The sequence below is a fragment of the Epinephelus fuscoguttatus genome, linkage group LG21 (assembly GCF_011397635.1).
Source record: "Epinephelus fuscoguttatus linkage group LG21, E.fuscoguttatus.final_Chr_v1".
In the NCBI taxonomy this organism is placed as follows: domain Eukaryota; kingdom Metazoa; phylum Chordata; class Actinopteri; order Perciformes; family Serranidae; genus Epinephelus; species Epinephelus fuscoguttatus.
The window spans coordinates 6,038,490-6,053,402 of record NC_064772.1 but is presented as its reverse complement, the minus strand read 5'-3'; the positions used below and the strand labels follow the sequence as shown (position 1 = coordinate 6,053,402).

Sequence of the window (14,913 nt, the reverse complement as noted above, 5' to 3'; positions counted from 1 at the left end):
TAATCACTTCGTCCTTATGATGAAAGGGGGAAAAAGTCAGAATATGTTTTTGTACACTTCGATGTGAGTGGGTTTTCGTGCTTTATTATGTGACTTAATTTCTGTTTCTTATTTATTCTGTCACCTCAGAATCGTTAAAAATCGACGCTTTTAAACATGTACTGTACCGATAACGTTTATTAAAATCATAATCATTATTTCTCCTTTTGTTACGTCTACTCTCCGCCCAGATGTTTCAAACTCTTCTTCTGCTGCCACGTTTTTGCTCCTTTCCAAAGAGAGAGACGACACTGGGAGGCTGTGCCGCAACCTGATTGGTCCAAAATCACAAGATCCCACTTTTGGTCCCGCCCATGAGGTGATTCTGAGGCTCTGATTAGCAAAACATAAAGTCAATCACGGTTACTATGGACTTTGGCTTTGCTGGTATCCAAGTGAGGACGTGATTTTTGGTCAACTCGTAGCTTCATCAATGAGAGCAGTGAACTTAAAGCTACCACGGGCGCTAACTTCGTTCATGCATTTGTCGTAGTTACGCTTAAGTTAGCTTGTTAGCTTGTAGCCACATAGCTGTGAAATTGCATTGGAGAATTTGCGAAACAATGGCCCAGAGAAAGACTCCAAAAACCCACTCCAAAAAAGGTCAGTACCCTCTCTTTCCTTGATTGTCTGAGTCCTGGACGCGCCTCTATGTGTTCTGTAAGTTACATATTTCCATTTCATTTTTATACAGGTTAATGTTTTGTTCCACATCGGTAGAGATGTGTATCTGTCAGAACGAAACTAAAGATGCTTTAGGAATCACTTTGATGCATACTTCAATTCGGCTAACATATCGACACTATTTACAACACAAACTTCCAGCTTTTGCAGTTGGATCTCCAATGGTTCCCACAGTCACCTTCAGGCAAAAGTGCGTCCTGCGGGGCGTCTCAGCAGTCTTAACCAGCTTTAAGACACAAGATTTTATTTAAATAAAGTCAGTTTGTGTATTAAACGGATGCCGAACTGAGAAGCGTTTTATAAACTTATATGTACATACCATAATCTGCCATTTTAACCGTATGCTTTGCCACTAAACAAAATTATATATTTAACTGACAGAATTTTGAATACGGTCTGGTTTGACGTTCTCGCGATGTAAGAAAACGGGCTAGTTTAGCCATTTTTGCTAGCCATCACTAAATCCATAATACAGAGGACTTAAGCTATCCAACTTTACTAAATGGTCAAGTTTAAATGAATTGATACTCTGTGGGACTGCTGTCTTGTTTGTCCAGCCTTAGCAAGTAAGTGGTCCCTGTAAATGATGCTAAGCTAACCTAGCTACCAGAGATGATAATTTGCTAACAGTAGCTAACAAGCTATTAACTTTTAACAGACAGCAGATAATGGTTGATGTCCTGATGTCATTTGCGTGGTTTTAGTCAACAAACCCACTTTATGTACACGTTTATGAGCCTGACATAAACAGGTTATTTCATAAACATAACATAGCTTCATCAAGGCAATTAATTAGTATATTTCTGCAATTACAAGTAGCCTATTTCTGTGGTGAGTTCAGTGACCTTCTCATACTTGGTTGCAGTTGTGTCTTTGGTGTTACTGCAGTTATTCCTGTGGTCCTCCCCGATGTGTTCACACAGTATCCTAATACAAGCAAATTGTGACATTCATAGTTGCTTACTCTTGGGAAAACTCCTTAAAGATATTTATTTTTTAAATATTTATTTTTAGGATTTTTTTTTACATACACAATTGAACAAGATAGATATACCAAAACCAGACAAAATACGAGAACCCCCACCCAGAAAGACCGAGACAGGGCTTCTGCAGATCCTTAGGCATTTCCTTCATTAATCTCAAAACAAGGCTTTAATTGGTATTAAAATGTCTTAAATTAGTTTTTCAAAGTCTTAAAAATGTTAAGACGTGTGCTTACTTACGGAATCCACCACGAGACAAAAAGAAGTAACGTTTTATGTTTCCCTACCCCTCCATCACTGGCAGTTCATGTTTTTTTCCTCTTTTTTCAATTTTTGTTATTGTAACATTGGTATTGTGGCATTATAAAGTCTTAAATCTAATTTGCCTTTATCTGTAGGAACCCTGCAGAGAGTTACAGACAGAAGAAATAATTAAAAAAAAAATACTTTCATAGCTGTCTGTTTGGCCAATAATGATCACCAGAGGATTAAAAGTTTACACAACTTTTTTTTTTACAGTGTACATGGGTAATATGACCCTCAGAATGAACAAATAAAGTGCTTCATCCTCTTCTCAGATTTCTCAATGCCTGTTACTCCCAACTATATCAGGCCTAATGCTAATAATGGATTGTCGTCAAGAATAAACATAGTGTTTGCATACACATCTACAATTAAAACCCAGCATTGATTGTGTGTTGAGGGGGAAACTTACACTATACTTCTTTGAGTATGTACGGGAATGTAAATTACAGCAGCATGCATGTTTGTCCTTATGTGACGTGCAGAGGAGGACACAAATCAGGGAGAGTGTTATCTTATTTCTGACTGCTAGCTGTGCCTCTACCAGCTGCTTCAAGTAGTTTTGTAAAAATAAATAAGCTGTGTTCTGACTGCAGATAGTGGGCTCTGTCTAGTCCAGATTCTTACACAGTGATTCATAGTCAGTGACCTTAGCAGATATAATGAGGCTGGATATAGAAATGAGTGTCAACGACACTGACACTGCAGCAACAATATCTAAAACTTTAAAGCAGTTTTTTTTAAAAAAAAAAATTCTACCAGATATTTCCAGCAGTAGAAAGTAACAAAGTACATTTACTCAAGTGCTGTATTTAAGTACAATTTTTAGCTACTTGTACTTTACATGAGTATTTCTATTTTCTGGTGCTTTATACTTCTACTCCTCTGTGTCTGGGAAGTATTATACTTTTAACTGCGATACATTTATTTTATAACATTAGCTACTTTGCAGATTAAAATTAATAATAAAAAACATCAAATCAACAAATAAATTATGATGTATTATTGTAGATTAAGTTACGATAAGGGTTTATTGAAACCCAAGGGGAAATACACAGGCTATCTGGCAGTAAATAAGTCGTTAAATCAGCTCCACCTCTGTCAGCTGCAACATTAAAGTGATGAAAACATCAATAGTTTTAATCCAATAATATAATGTACATTAGTCTGAAATGGTCCATTCTGCAAAATGAGTACTTCTTTGGTATTAAAAAATATTTTGATGAAAATACATTTGTACTTTTACTTAAGTAACATTTTGACTGCAGGATTTGTAGCAGAATTTTCAACACTGAAGTATTGCTACTTTTAGTGAAGTACCTTTGGATTATTTTCCATTGAAACATTACTGTATGCAGGTATTTGTAATAAGGCTGATATATTGAATAAGTATGGCTGAAATGATGTTTTCTAGTAAACTGAGGTAGAGCTGCAGCTAATGTTCATTTTCACTATTGGTTATACCCATTATTTTTTTTTAATAATTGTACAGTTATCTTCAAACAGTGACTGAGGTGTTTAGTTTATTTTAACGCAAGAAAATAGAAAAATAGCTGATCCTCACAAGAACCAGCAAATAAAAAAAGACTGTCCTCAAAAGCAGTTGCAGATTAACCCTCAGCCAATTAGCCTTTTCAGCTTTAAAGTAAGGTATCGTCAGAGGTGCTCTGTGACAAAAATAACGCATTACAAGCTGTGCCAATGGTATAAAATGTTATATGCTACCGGACTCCTAAGTGAGTGTGGTCTCCTCTCCCCCTCATCTCCCTACCTCTTTTGGAAATGTTATAAATGTGGTGTGGATGGATGCAAGCAGATTTGATATAATACAACACCATATACCAAAGAAATATAATATTTGCTCCTTATTTTGCCGCTCTTTTTATCTGCTAATTTAATACCTGATGTCAACCTAGGACAAGATCATATCAGTAAAATAATGTTATCTTTCCCTTTCCAAAAATAGTCTAATAATAATATTAATAATAATAATAATGCTAATGATAATAATAGTAATTATAGCTACTCCGCAGCAATGCTCAGGGCCGGACAATTTTAGGCAAATTTAGGCAATTCTGAGCAACAAGAGGCAGAATAGGAGGACAACAAGAAAGTTGCAGTTACAATGTAGCTACATTTTGCATCAGTTGAGACTTGAACTTACAACCTCTGACACCAAGGAACATCTTCTATCTGACTGAGCTAATTAGCAAGTGACAACACATTTGTGGCTTCACAAAAATCTGAAAATACACATCTTGCATCTAGACAGCATGGAGATGTTGTTAATTTGTTTTTAACAATGATTGATTTACTCCATAAGTGAAAAACTGATGTGTAAAGGTGCTCTATTCCCATTGACAGCAATGGTTCACATACATAATTCAGAATTCAAAATTCAGTCAAAAATTCAGTTTTTGATATAAAATTCTGATATTTTCCAAACATCATCTACCATGACTCCAAAATTTTGTTAATTTTTTTTCATGAACATTGAAAACTTATTTAGCAAGAATTTGCAAGTATACGTATGTTTACAGTACTGTTTACAGTCAAACATCTTGATGCGCTGTAGGCTCAATTTTTCATAAATCAAAAATCTGATCACATACGGTTGATTTGTTGTGAATTTTCAATGTTTTGAACTTTAGACGCTTGCTGTAGCGCCACCATCAGGACTATTGACTTGTGTTTGCAGCAACGAGAAGAAACGAGCAGGAAAACAAGAGGGTCCTGGCAAGACTGCCTGCCCGGCCCCTAATAATAATAATGATAATATTATTAAGCAAAGAAACAAGTCTTTTTCAATTTCTGTTCATCTGGTTGGAAATTGACATCAGCAGCACTGCAGTGAAACCAGACCAATGGTTCAGCACTCTTTTTGGAGCGTGTTGCTGTGACAGAGACAGGTCTTGAACTAAGATCATTTCCTCCTGATTTATGTTTCTAGAAAAAGAAAAGAAAGCCATTTTAATTTCAGAATGTTCAGAAGATATGTGGCTTGTAAAATCTGGATCCATTACTTACTTTGGTGATTTTGGGGCAAACGAATTGGGCATAATCTGTACTTGTGTTCATTTTTCCCATTGGAATGAACAGACTCAAGACCACCACTGGTTTCCTTAATGGGTGGGACAGTGGCATAACCCACGTGACAGATACAGGAAATGTATCTTATCTTTATCAGTGGTCTCTGTTATCATGTACTTGTGATATTGGTATCAAATGTAAGGTATTATCTAGGCACTGGTGTAGAATTATTTTCAGCAAAACCTTCAAATGACTTACCGGTGCTAATTAACCACCTGAAGATTTCATGTACTGTTCCTTTAATGAAGGTGACATATATCCCACAGCTGTGTGTGTGTGTGTGTGTGTGTGTGTGTGTGAGTGTGAGAGAGAACAAACAAGTGTCAAGGTTATTTGGGGGGCTATTCTGTCCTCTCTGGCATCTCAAACACACACACACACACACACACACACACACACACACACACACACACACACACAAACAGTGTCCCTGGGTTTGTCAGCTCTAATAATAGTGGGGATCAGGTTCTGGATGGCCAGTAGACTGTAGAGCTGCTGGGAAGAAGACAAGGAGGAAGAGGAGAAGCTCTTTCTTTCTCCTGCTTAGCTTATTGACATTTTGTTGTCCTCCTTGATAGCTGCTTTCCTATTTGGACGATCAGTAATTTGGATTGTTTGTTCTTTTTGATTGTTTTTATCTCTTTACATCAGCTCATTGTTTTGTACTGTTTAAACCTTTATACAGTTTTCCAAAAGTATTTTGTCATGTTTTTGAAAACTTTTAAATAGTTGCGATTCTAATTCTTCTTTTTTCAGTCTAGTTTCATCTGGTACTTCACACATCCATCACTTTATATTCTAAAATTGTTATTTTTAATTTTTTGTGATGGTGGTTTAGTGTGCAACACACTGTGTATATCTACTCAGGAAGGTTGTCTGCTCTGGCCTGGTTCTGGCCCAGTTCTGGCCTGGCACGGTCCTGTTTTTGGGTTGAGCTGAGACCTAAGACCGTCCATGCAGGGTTATCGCCACTATGGCACCTCCTACCCTGTCTCACCCTCCTCAGCCCCTGTAGAGGAGATCCATGCTGAAGAGGAGGAGGAAGAGGAGGAGGTGTACGCTGAAGAGAAGGTGTATGGGGAGGAGGCAGAGCCCCTGATACAGGAGGAAGTGGAGAAGGAGACAGGTAGGACTAGTGTAGGAATGAAGTTTGACCTAGTTTGGTTTGATTCTTATCTGGCCTGGTTTGGTTTGGTTAGGAGGCGTTAATGAGGAGGAGGTCACACAGATGAAGGAGGAAGCTCAGCCTGTTGCCCAGGAGACAGGTAGGAGGAGTTTGTGAGTTTGGTTTGGCATGGATTGGTTTGGTTTGGCATGGTTAGTGAGTGTGTTTATGAGGAGTAGGACTCAGTGTAGACTCACAAGTCTTTAGACGCTTTGCTTAACTAGAGACTGATGACTTTCTCCCTGATTTTGTGTTTAGATGGGCGGATACAATTTCAGAGTTTAAAAAAACTCCCTACGTTGCAGAACCAATAGTAAATCCACAGGGCGGTCCTTCGGTGGCTCGCTGAACTCTTGTGCTCGTAAACATAGTCCGACTGTGTTAAAAGTTTTAAACAAAGTCGCTGGAAGTTTCCACAGTCTTGTGGACTGAGCACACGTTTGATAAAACGGAGTTAAATCTCTCGGCATCCATTTTCAAGCTCTCTGTGTGTTTGTTTCCTTGCAGACAAGAAAAGGGAGAGTGCACATTTCTGGGAGGGCGTGTCCTTTTCAAAAAATGCAAGAGGCGTTGCTTTGTTGCCGGCCGTTTTCTCCAGTGTGTTAAACACACTTTAGAAAGGAGTGTCCCCAGACTATCAGAAGGCGGAGATCTCTGATTGTCTAGTGGCGAGACTAGACTCAGTGAGACATTACTGGATATGAGGACGTTGGTTTGTTTTATAGCTCGACATAGTTTGGTTTGTTGTGGTTTTCACTGGTTTGGTTTGACCTTGTACAGTGTGAAGCATGGCTTTAATGCAAACTCAAATCATCCTGTAGCTTATTTACACAATTAAAGCCTTCCATTGACTAAAGTTGTACAGTAGCCACAGGAAGTCTTGAATAAAATTGGGTCCAGGAGAATCCTGATTAGGCATGGCACGTTTTCTGTTTGACCTGTTTTGGCACAGTTGTTTGGAGCATTCAAATTTGAGTACTTCAGAGTATTTTATTCTGTTACAGTTTGGTTTTATATTTGAACAATGTTCACCAATCACAGCTAAAATTGTGTTAATAGAGTTTTGAAGTTGGAGGAGCAGCTGGTTCCAGGAGTTTTTTTTTTCCCATCCTGTTCCCTTATTATTCTGATTTTAAACACAGGAGTCTCCTGGATTATCTAAGAACTTTATAGTTTATGGATGCTAGTTTTTACCTATTTATAATGCGGCTTTTCTTTTAGTTTGGAATGCTAGACTTCTCTAAATCTCTTCTCTAAATCAGTGTCCATGAGCCTTGGCCATTGTTGTTGAATCAGAGCTTTGTCATAGAAGGTGTCACGGGAGTGAATTGTCACTCCTGTCCCATCCGATTCCCACAAAAAAAAAATCTCCTTTCCTGTCCTGGAATGTCAATGGTTAGGGGATACTTAGTTCGCTGATACTTGGTTAACCACCAAGATTGTTTTGGAGTGGTTATGCATGTTGGTCTACAGGTTAATTTATTTTGCTCACTACACAACATTTCTGTCCGTTCTGAGTCACTATGTCACATTACACTATTGTGGAGTCATAAAATCGTGCCGTGACTTGGCCATCAGGCATGACACACTACACAATAGTCCACACCAATCATCCCGGGTCATCCTTCACGATGTGTGTGATGTCATCGGGTTATCCTTGTCCTAATTTTATTACTTTTACTATTATTTCAGTCACTGTGGCTGTTCATGTGCCAGCCGACATGTTGTTGTAGTAATGTAAAAAGCACCAGCAGATAGCAGGAGCTACATTTGAAGTACCATACGCAAACATACCAGTCACTGAATCCTCCACAACAAGTTCCTGAAAATGTTTCACATAAAAGCCTTTTTAGAAAATGAAGGGATTCTCTGTTCCAACAAAGTTAAGCATAAGCATATCTTGCGAGGTCATTGTCGTTATCAGCTGCGTTATCTTCGCAGACCGGGCGGGATCACAGCGTCCCCAGGTGAATGATATCAATTTGGGCTGAGTGTGGCTAGCACCGCTAGCAGCAGCAGCCGTTGTTCTGTGCAGGTTAACATACAAATGCTTGAGTTGAATGTGGTTGGGCATTGCTCCAGTCGAATGATTATATGCCAGTTTTTTCTGACATAGCCTACATTGTTTTCATTTTCTAGATCAAAGTACTACCAAACCGTGCTGGTTTTGTGAGAGGACATCTCTCCAATTTCCCGCTGTGCTGTTTAAAAACTACAGTTTACTCGCGCATTACTGCAGGCAGGGGGACTGCTGTCTGATGGCTCTGTAGCACCCACTAGTGGGGGGCGGCTGGGTGACAGTTAAGCGGCCTTGTACATAAATGAAACACTAATTGGTTTAACCAACTAATATTTCTGGTGCCGACTAGGGCTGTCAAGAGCACCATGAAATTGAGTTTGAATATTTTTGAATTAATTTAGTAGAGTTAATAAGAATAAGAATAATATTTGAATATATAATAATAATAATAACAATAATAATAATAAAAATACTAATAATTATTATTATTATTATTATGTTCATTCATTCATTCATCTTCTAACCGCTTCATCCTCTTGAGGGTCGCGGGGGGGCTGGAGCCTATCCCAGCTGACATCGGGCGAGAGGCAGGGTACACCCTGGACAGGTCGGCAGACTATCGCAGGGCTGACACATAGAGACAGACAACCATTCACGCTCATATTCACACCTATGGACAATTTAGAGTTATCAATTAACCTAGTCCCCAATCTGCATGTCTTTGGACTGTGGGAGGAAGCCGGAGTGCCCGGAGAGAACCCACGCTGACACGGGGAGAACATGCAAACTCCGCACAGAAGGGCTCCCACGCCCGGGATCGAACCGGCAACCCTCTTGCTGTGAGGCGAGAGTGCTAACCACCACACCACCGTGCCGCCCTATTATTATGTTTACTTTTATTTATTTATTTATTTATGTATTTTTACCAAAAAACCCCCACAAAAAATAAGATGCTTATTGCTGACACAATATGAACGTGACACTCAGATGAAAACACTCGTTCTGACCTCACTGAAGTGCCAGGTATGACCATCTTCTGCCTCGCTATCTGAGCAATGTTTGGATACTTCAGTGCATAGTTTTCCACCACAAGAGTGGATGCTGGTTGGCTCGTAATGGTGTCTCATTCTAGTAACGTTTCATCTCTTCTTCAAAAAGGGTAGGCAGGGAGGCAGCAGGTACAACACTCTCCCTGTATGTCTACCCGAACAGGTCACACATCGCAGACAGCGCAGTGGGTAGTGTTGGCGCAGCGGGCTCTTCCGTCGGCACCTCTCCCTCCGTCGCAGCTTCCCTCTCTGGCCCGGCTTGTGTGCGAGCCATCTCCACCTGAACGGGATTCGCTGTGATATACAACATTATTAATAGTATTAATTAATTATTAATTCTATTCAATTTATCAAAGTTAGGTTCGAACTTATAAAAAACATGTATATTTGAATATATTTCGAACTTCGAATTTTTTTTGACAGCCCTAGTGCCAACTAGCAAGGGGGCGTCCCTAGTAATTACTGTTAACTCTTAGCACCATTGGCAGTGTCAGCATGCCTAGTTGTGCTAACATATTTAAGACTGCTAAAGGGGTTTTGCGGCTTAAACAAAAGCCACTTGCTCACTGGGGCAACCTGGAGGGAGACCAGATGATTTCCTCCATGTTTTCACAACAACGCCGTCCCACCCCTAGGACGCAAGCAAGTGGCTTCATGTTGAGTTGCAAAACCCCTCTTACACTGTTAATTACATTAGCTGTTAGTACCACTAGCAGCGCTGACACTGCTTACAGTGCAAATAGAGCTAACAGTAAAGTTAACAATGCTATAGGGAGTTTGCAGCTCAAAATTAAGCCGTTTACTTATGGAGGCAACCTGGGGGAAGACCAAATGGTGGACACAAGCAAGTTTCCATGGCAACGCTGTTGGACTAGGACAGTATTACAAGCGGTAGTCACCGTATGAGTGGTGCCGCTAGCTAGCTCCCACCAGATCTGGTTGGTGGACAGTGCAGAGTGACCACGGGTAATGTTAGCTAACCAGTGAAGACCAGATGATGGGCAGCAGGCACTACCTTTCTGCATGTTCACACAGCTAGCCAGCTGTCTGTCAGCAAAGCTAACAGAAAATTAAAAGAGAGATTACAAAACATTAAGTTAAATTAAATTAAATTAAATTAAACACAGCCTCTCTCTTCTTAAAAATTAACCTGTTTGTCACCAGGGAATGGGTGTCGGCCTGTCGAAAGCAAAATTTACTGAAACTCCTTTCCCAATTCCATGACGGAGCAAAAACAAATTCCTGTCCTGTCCCAATCCGGAAGGATGACTCTTTCCCATCCCATTTCTGTGTCATATTATTAAATAATAAAGAAAATGGCATGTGTTCATTTTAGAACTATGTATTTGTATGAATATATTTTTGATATTTTTGTTGCAATTTTTCAATTTATATTTATGTTCTCGTGCAGTACTTCGCCTTTAATTTTATTTCCTCTTAATATGTTTATTGTGTATTCATTGTATGCACCAAACACCAAGGCAGATTCCTTAACAGCTAACCAAGGGGCAATAACTAGAGCTTACTCTGTTAGTTTGATGCTTACACATAATGGGAATTTTTAATGTGGTAAGGGAAATAAGCATTGCGATATTTCCTTACATGTTTAATATTAAAAGACATTCGTGCTCATTCTTACTGAACTGAATTCAACTCATTTAATTCAAGCTCATATCATCATCATATCAAGGTGTCTTTTTAGCTCCTCCTCGCCATTAGCAGCAAAAGTAACAGAATTGAAAGCTCTGTGATTGGACATATTGACTTTATTAATATTGTCCTTAACAGTTCTCTTTCTAATGTGCTTATGGCCATTCAAGGCTGGAAGAGCTTCAATATTGTGTATGAGAACGTGTGAATGGAACTTTTACCACTGGAAGCTTTTAAAATAGCTCTTGCAACTCTATTGGTTGATATTCCATCTCTTGCATTATCACTACTTTAAATAAAATCCTTCAGACAGCACACATGTTGTCATCAGTTGTATAGCAGCTATTTGAACCCTCAATGATGTCTTTGTGTTGCATCAGTGCAGCAAAGAAACCTTTCTCAGGGCTTATTGCTTTTATAAACATGCACTTAATCAAAGACCAGGCTATTTATAGGTTGTATCTTAAATAATAAGGCCATTAATCAGACATGATTATTTGTGACACAAAGGAAGATAGCTGTTGTCATTACTTACAGCCATTTCAGTTCTCAGTGTTGCAGGACAAACAGGTGTTGTCAACTCTCTCTCTCTGTCAGGGTCATGTTGACTGTATGTCTCTCACTCTATTCCTGGGTCAGCCTGCCCTTTCTGGCTTCTGCCATATTGTTTTTCTCTCATGTAGCCCATGAATACACACATGATATCCTAAAGGAAAGAAGATGTAGATCTTTATCAATCAGTACGTTTACATGCAGCTTGAGAAAATTAAATTATTGGCTTAGTCCGACTGAAACCGGACTTTTAAATGCATGTAAACAGCTTTGTCCAACTAAAATTGGACTATCCATAGCTTGACTAACGCACCTAGATAATTTGATTGATTGAAAATCAGACTGCTGCATGTATCCACCTAGTCTGACTGGAGTCAGACTTAGCGTTCTGTGCGTGCACCACTTTTTCTTTTGCAGGCTTTCACTCGGAAGAAGAAGGAGATGACGTGACGTAGCAGCAGTTCAGTATATAGCTGTGCAGTAACAACACGACAACCATAAGGGTCATGGTAGACTGAATTTGTAATATAATTAACACGTAAAAAGTATGTACAAAATATACAAAGCCACAGCAACATCCATCTCCGCTATCTTCATTCGTCATTAGCTTCCTCTTCGGGTTAACCGGAACTAGTTCAATACGCACTATATTAAAAAGGACACAGCGCAATCTATCAAGACAGAGTCAGACATACTTCAGGTCAGAAATTTGATGTTCTCTTCTGCATGTTTACGACAAGACGAGAAGTCTGACTTGACTGATTAGTCAAGCCTATGAGCTAAGCTTGACTACTGTGTGCATGTAAACATACTGAGTGAGTTCAAATGTGAATTTCAGTGTTTGCTTGTGTCCCATCCTGTGTAATGTGGAAAGAGGAAAAAAAGAATAACTAAAATATTGCCTGTTATTTATCAGTAATGATGCTTTAGTGACCCTTGACTTTCATGTCCTCAGAGGGGAAGACACCACTGGTGGAAAGTAAGAATGGAAAAAGGACAGAGAGAGCAACAGCAGGAGGAGATGCAGCAGCAGGAGGAGGTTCAAAGTACTCCATGTTTACCTGGTTTGTGGTTCTGGCTCTGCTGGGTGTCTGGAGCTCGGTGGCTGTGGTCTACTTCAACATTGTGGACTATGACAGTGTCATCGGTAAGTGACAATGAGATTTGTCATTGTGTTATTTTATGGTGAAGAAAAGATGCACTGGGTTTAGAAATGAAGAGTGGCAGTTGGATTCATCACAGGAGAATGCAGCAGTGTTGTCAGTGAGCACAGGGCAACGTGTTTCCCTCCAAATGCTCACAAAGTAAAATACTCAAGAACACCACATGCGCTGCAGACAGCGGTCTGTCACATTTTCTGGCCTAGTTTCTAGTTCACACTGCATGCACACACGCATACGCTCAGTTGCTCACACACTCAGACACTGCACTAAAGTTGGTTTTCATACAGGAGCCTGCTTCTGTCTTTATGTGGTTATGACAGTCAGGCAAGGTTTTCACAAGCTCTTCCTCTAAAACACAGACAGACACACACACACACACACACACACACACACACACACACACACACACACAGCACACACACACAGCACACACACAGACACACACACACAGCAGTATGTGTCAGATGACATGTTTGTCTTATCTCAAACTCAACCTCCCATCTGATTGCTTTGTGAGTTACTGAGTGACAACCAACTTCCCCTTACAGAGTGCATCTGAAATAAAAACAGCTCTGTGTTGACTTTATTCCTACTTTATATGGAGCTCCCTGCAGCCACTGTGATGTTTGTAGAGTTAATCTTGTGTGTTTCCTCTCTCTGCTCTGTGTATGAAGTCTTTCAGGGCTGCATGATCTGTAAAAAAATGAATACTACACAGCTTTACAACAAAAGTGATCAATGAGCCTCATTCAGGATTTTCTGTCCCTGCTTTTGAAATAATGGTGTAAAAGAGAAATCTAAAAACTCATTAGTCAGATTCTTGCAGCATGCACTCAACAACAGAATTGTTCTCATCAGCATGCAAATGTTTTTGCAGCAGTGAGACAGCGGTTCTCACTGTCAACTTTATACTTCTTTACTGTGTCTGCTACTGAGCAGGAAATGTCTGTTGCTAAATAAATGTTTGTTTGCTTTGGTTTACCGCCTGTTTTTGAAAACATGTTACTTCCACCTGTGGAGTGCCTACTTGTTGCATGTCTACAAGCTGTATGATAGTCCTAATATTGTGATGTGAATGGAAAAATATGCAAGGTGGTCTTGCTTGATTAACCAATATTGTGTGGCGGGCCACATATAGTATATTTAGAGAAACAAGCCAGGGTCTGTTTAAAATGGGTATGCGGGCCACAGTTGGACCTGGGCAGGATTTTGACATGCCTGGTGTAAGGAAACATCTAATTAATCCAGTTAAGGGCAGAAGTCCTTCAGATACCAGATAGCAAGGTATCAGGTATTCACAGTTGTAACTGAAATGATTCCAAAATTACCAAAATTTGTCAGTTATTTTACAACACCTATATTACGCTATATTTAGACTGTTTATACTGCTGTACCTTATCGTCAGACAACGATTTTAGAAGGGGAAACCGTTAACAGCATCAGTTCCACATCTATGCTCTTGTCAAAGCCTCCATTGGAAAAATCAGTAATTTTGCCTCACTGAACACGGGAGCTGCTGGTCTACGGCTGCCTCAATCAAGTTTGTTTTTATTTTTATTTTATTTAACCTTTATTTAACCAGAAAAAACTCTTGAGATTAGAAATCTCTTTTTCAAGAGTGTCCTGGGCAAGATAGGCAACAACATAAGTTACAGACAGACAACACATAAAACAAAAATACAAAATAAAAATGTAAAGCTATAGCAAGCAATATAAAACACAAAATAAGATTACTGCAAAGAAAAGCCAAAAGGTATGTTAATATATACATGTTGTTTTTTAGGTGTCTAAAATACATTTTGCTAATTTTGGTAATAAGAATCTCATACAACCTCACTTCAAAAGATCCAAGCTATCCTTTTAATATCAAATCTCTGTGATTGAATGTTTCTATGCATAAGGCTCATTGTCTCTGCTCACTGAAATCAAAATCATTTTCATTTTAAACATGATTTTGGCTTGAACACTAGACAACAATACTTGAAAAATACTCTGCATAAGTACTGACATAATGATATTCTGTTGTAATTTGTTGCCTAAACCGCAGGAAAATACATGTTGTTCCAGGGAAGGACAAACATATTTGTGAATTATTTGCAGATGCTTCACTATAAAAAAAAATAGAAGTGTCTCTTTACTTGCAACAACTGGATAACGTTTGCTGTGAAGCAGCTGCAGTTTAAATCTAATTTTTGGCTGATTTTTAAACATTGCA

General features: G+C 39.2%; 1 protein-coding gene across 9 annotated transcripts in view; it reads left to right on the top strand.

The window, feature by feature from the left end:
* Positions 1-671: 671 nt before the first annotated feature.
* unm_hu7910 (un-named hu7910) overlaps positions 672-14,913 on the top strand; it is a 61,947-nt gene continuing 47,705 nt past the window's right edge. For 2 of the 9 annotated variants that reach the window (XM_049564621.1, XM_049564617.1), the window contains exons 1-3: positions 5,601-6,225; positions 6,299-6,364; positions 12,491-12,682. In XM_049564621.1, coding sequence (XP_049420578.1) covers positions 6,054-6,225; positions 6,299-6,364; positions 12,491-12,682 — 430 coding nt within the window. In that variant the 5' untranslated portion in view covers positions 5,601-6,053. Of the gene's footprint in view, positions 700-5,600; positions 6,226-6,298; positions 6,365-12,490; positions 12,683-14,913 lie in introns of those variants that run through there. The other 7 variants (XM_049564625.1, XM_049564622.1, XM_049564619.1 and 4 more) reach the window with 6 other exon arrangements.